This window comes from Empidonax traillii, unplaced genomic scaffold (assembly GCF_003031625.1).
Source record: "Empidonax traillii isolate 1590-97213 ecotype Southwest subspecies unplaced genomic scaffold, ASM303162v1 scaffold51:size1492887, whole genome shotgun sequence".
NCBI lineage: Eukaryota > Metazoa > Chordata > Aves > Passeriformes > Tyrannidae > Empidonax > Empidonax traillii.
The window spans coordinates 972,478-973,314 of NW_020955244.1; the positions used below are offsets into that span (position 1 = coordinate 972,478).

General features: G+C 51.6%; 1 protein-coding gene across 1 annotated transcript in view; it reads left to right on the plus strand.

The window, feature by feature from the left end:
- Window positions 1–541: 541 nt before the first annotated feature.
- Window positions 542–837, plus strand: part of ERCC6L2 (ERCC excision repair 6 like 2) — a 51,846-nt gene continuing 51,550 nt past the window's right edge. The window contains exon 1 of the mRNA XM_027879174.1: window positions 542–806. Coding sequence (XP_027734975.1) covers window positions 542–806 — 265 coding nt within the window. The remainder of the gene's footprint in view (window positions 807–837) is intronic.

Consider the following 837-nt stretch of genomic DNA (forward strand, 5'->3'; position numbering starts at 1 on the left):
TCTATCTTTATGCCACCTCCCATCAGGTGTTTGTGCACAGACAAGATCTCCCCTGGGACTTATTGAGGCTACACAACCCCAGGTCCAGTTCCTTAAACTTCGTGGCCCTGGATTTTCTCCAGTATGCCCGTGTCTCTCTTGTGGGGAGCCACGAACTGGACACAACACTTCAGATGTGGTCTGCCCTGGGCTGAACAGAGGGGGAAGCTCCCCTCCCTTGGTCTGCAGTGCTCCTCCTACCCTGGCCCAGACTCTGTGGGCCTTCTGTGTTGCAGGGGCACACTGCTCGTTCATGCCCAACTTGCTGATGTGCCTTTCTGCAACGTTGCTTTCCAACGTGTTGACCTCCAGTCTGTACTGCTGCACAGGGTTATTTCACCCCTGGTGTGGGACTTTGCTGAACTTCATGAGATTATTGCCTGCCTTTTTTTTCCAGCCTCTCCATGCCCTCCTGGATGGCAGCGTAAGTACCTGGTCTGTAAACCCACTCCTCCCAACCTGTATCATCTGTAAACTTGCTGAGGATTCACTCTGTCCCATCATGCAGCTGATGAATGGCCAGTACTGGCCCCACAATCAGACTCCAGAATACTCCACTAGTAATGAGCCTGCAGCTGGACATTGTGCTGCTGAGCCCAGCACTTCAGCCCAGAAGTTCAGCCAGTTTTCAGTCCACGTTACTGCCCACTTATCTACTCCATACTTCATCAGCCTGTGTATCGAGGATGTTATGGGAGAAAGTGGCGAAATCATTGTCAAAATCAACATAAACAACATAGACTGCTTTCCCCTAATCCACCCAGCCAGTGAGCTGAAGTCCAGGCTCATGATCCTGCT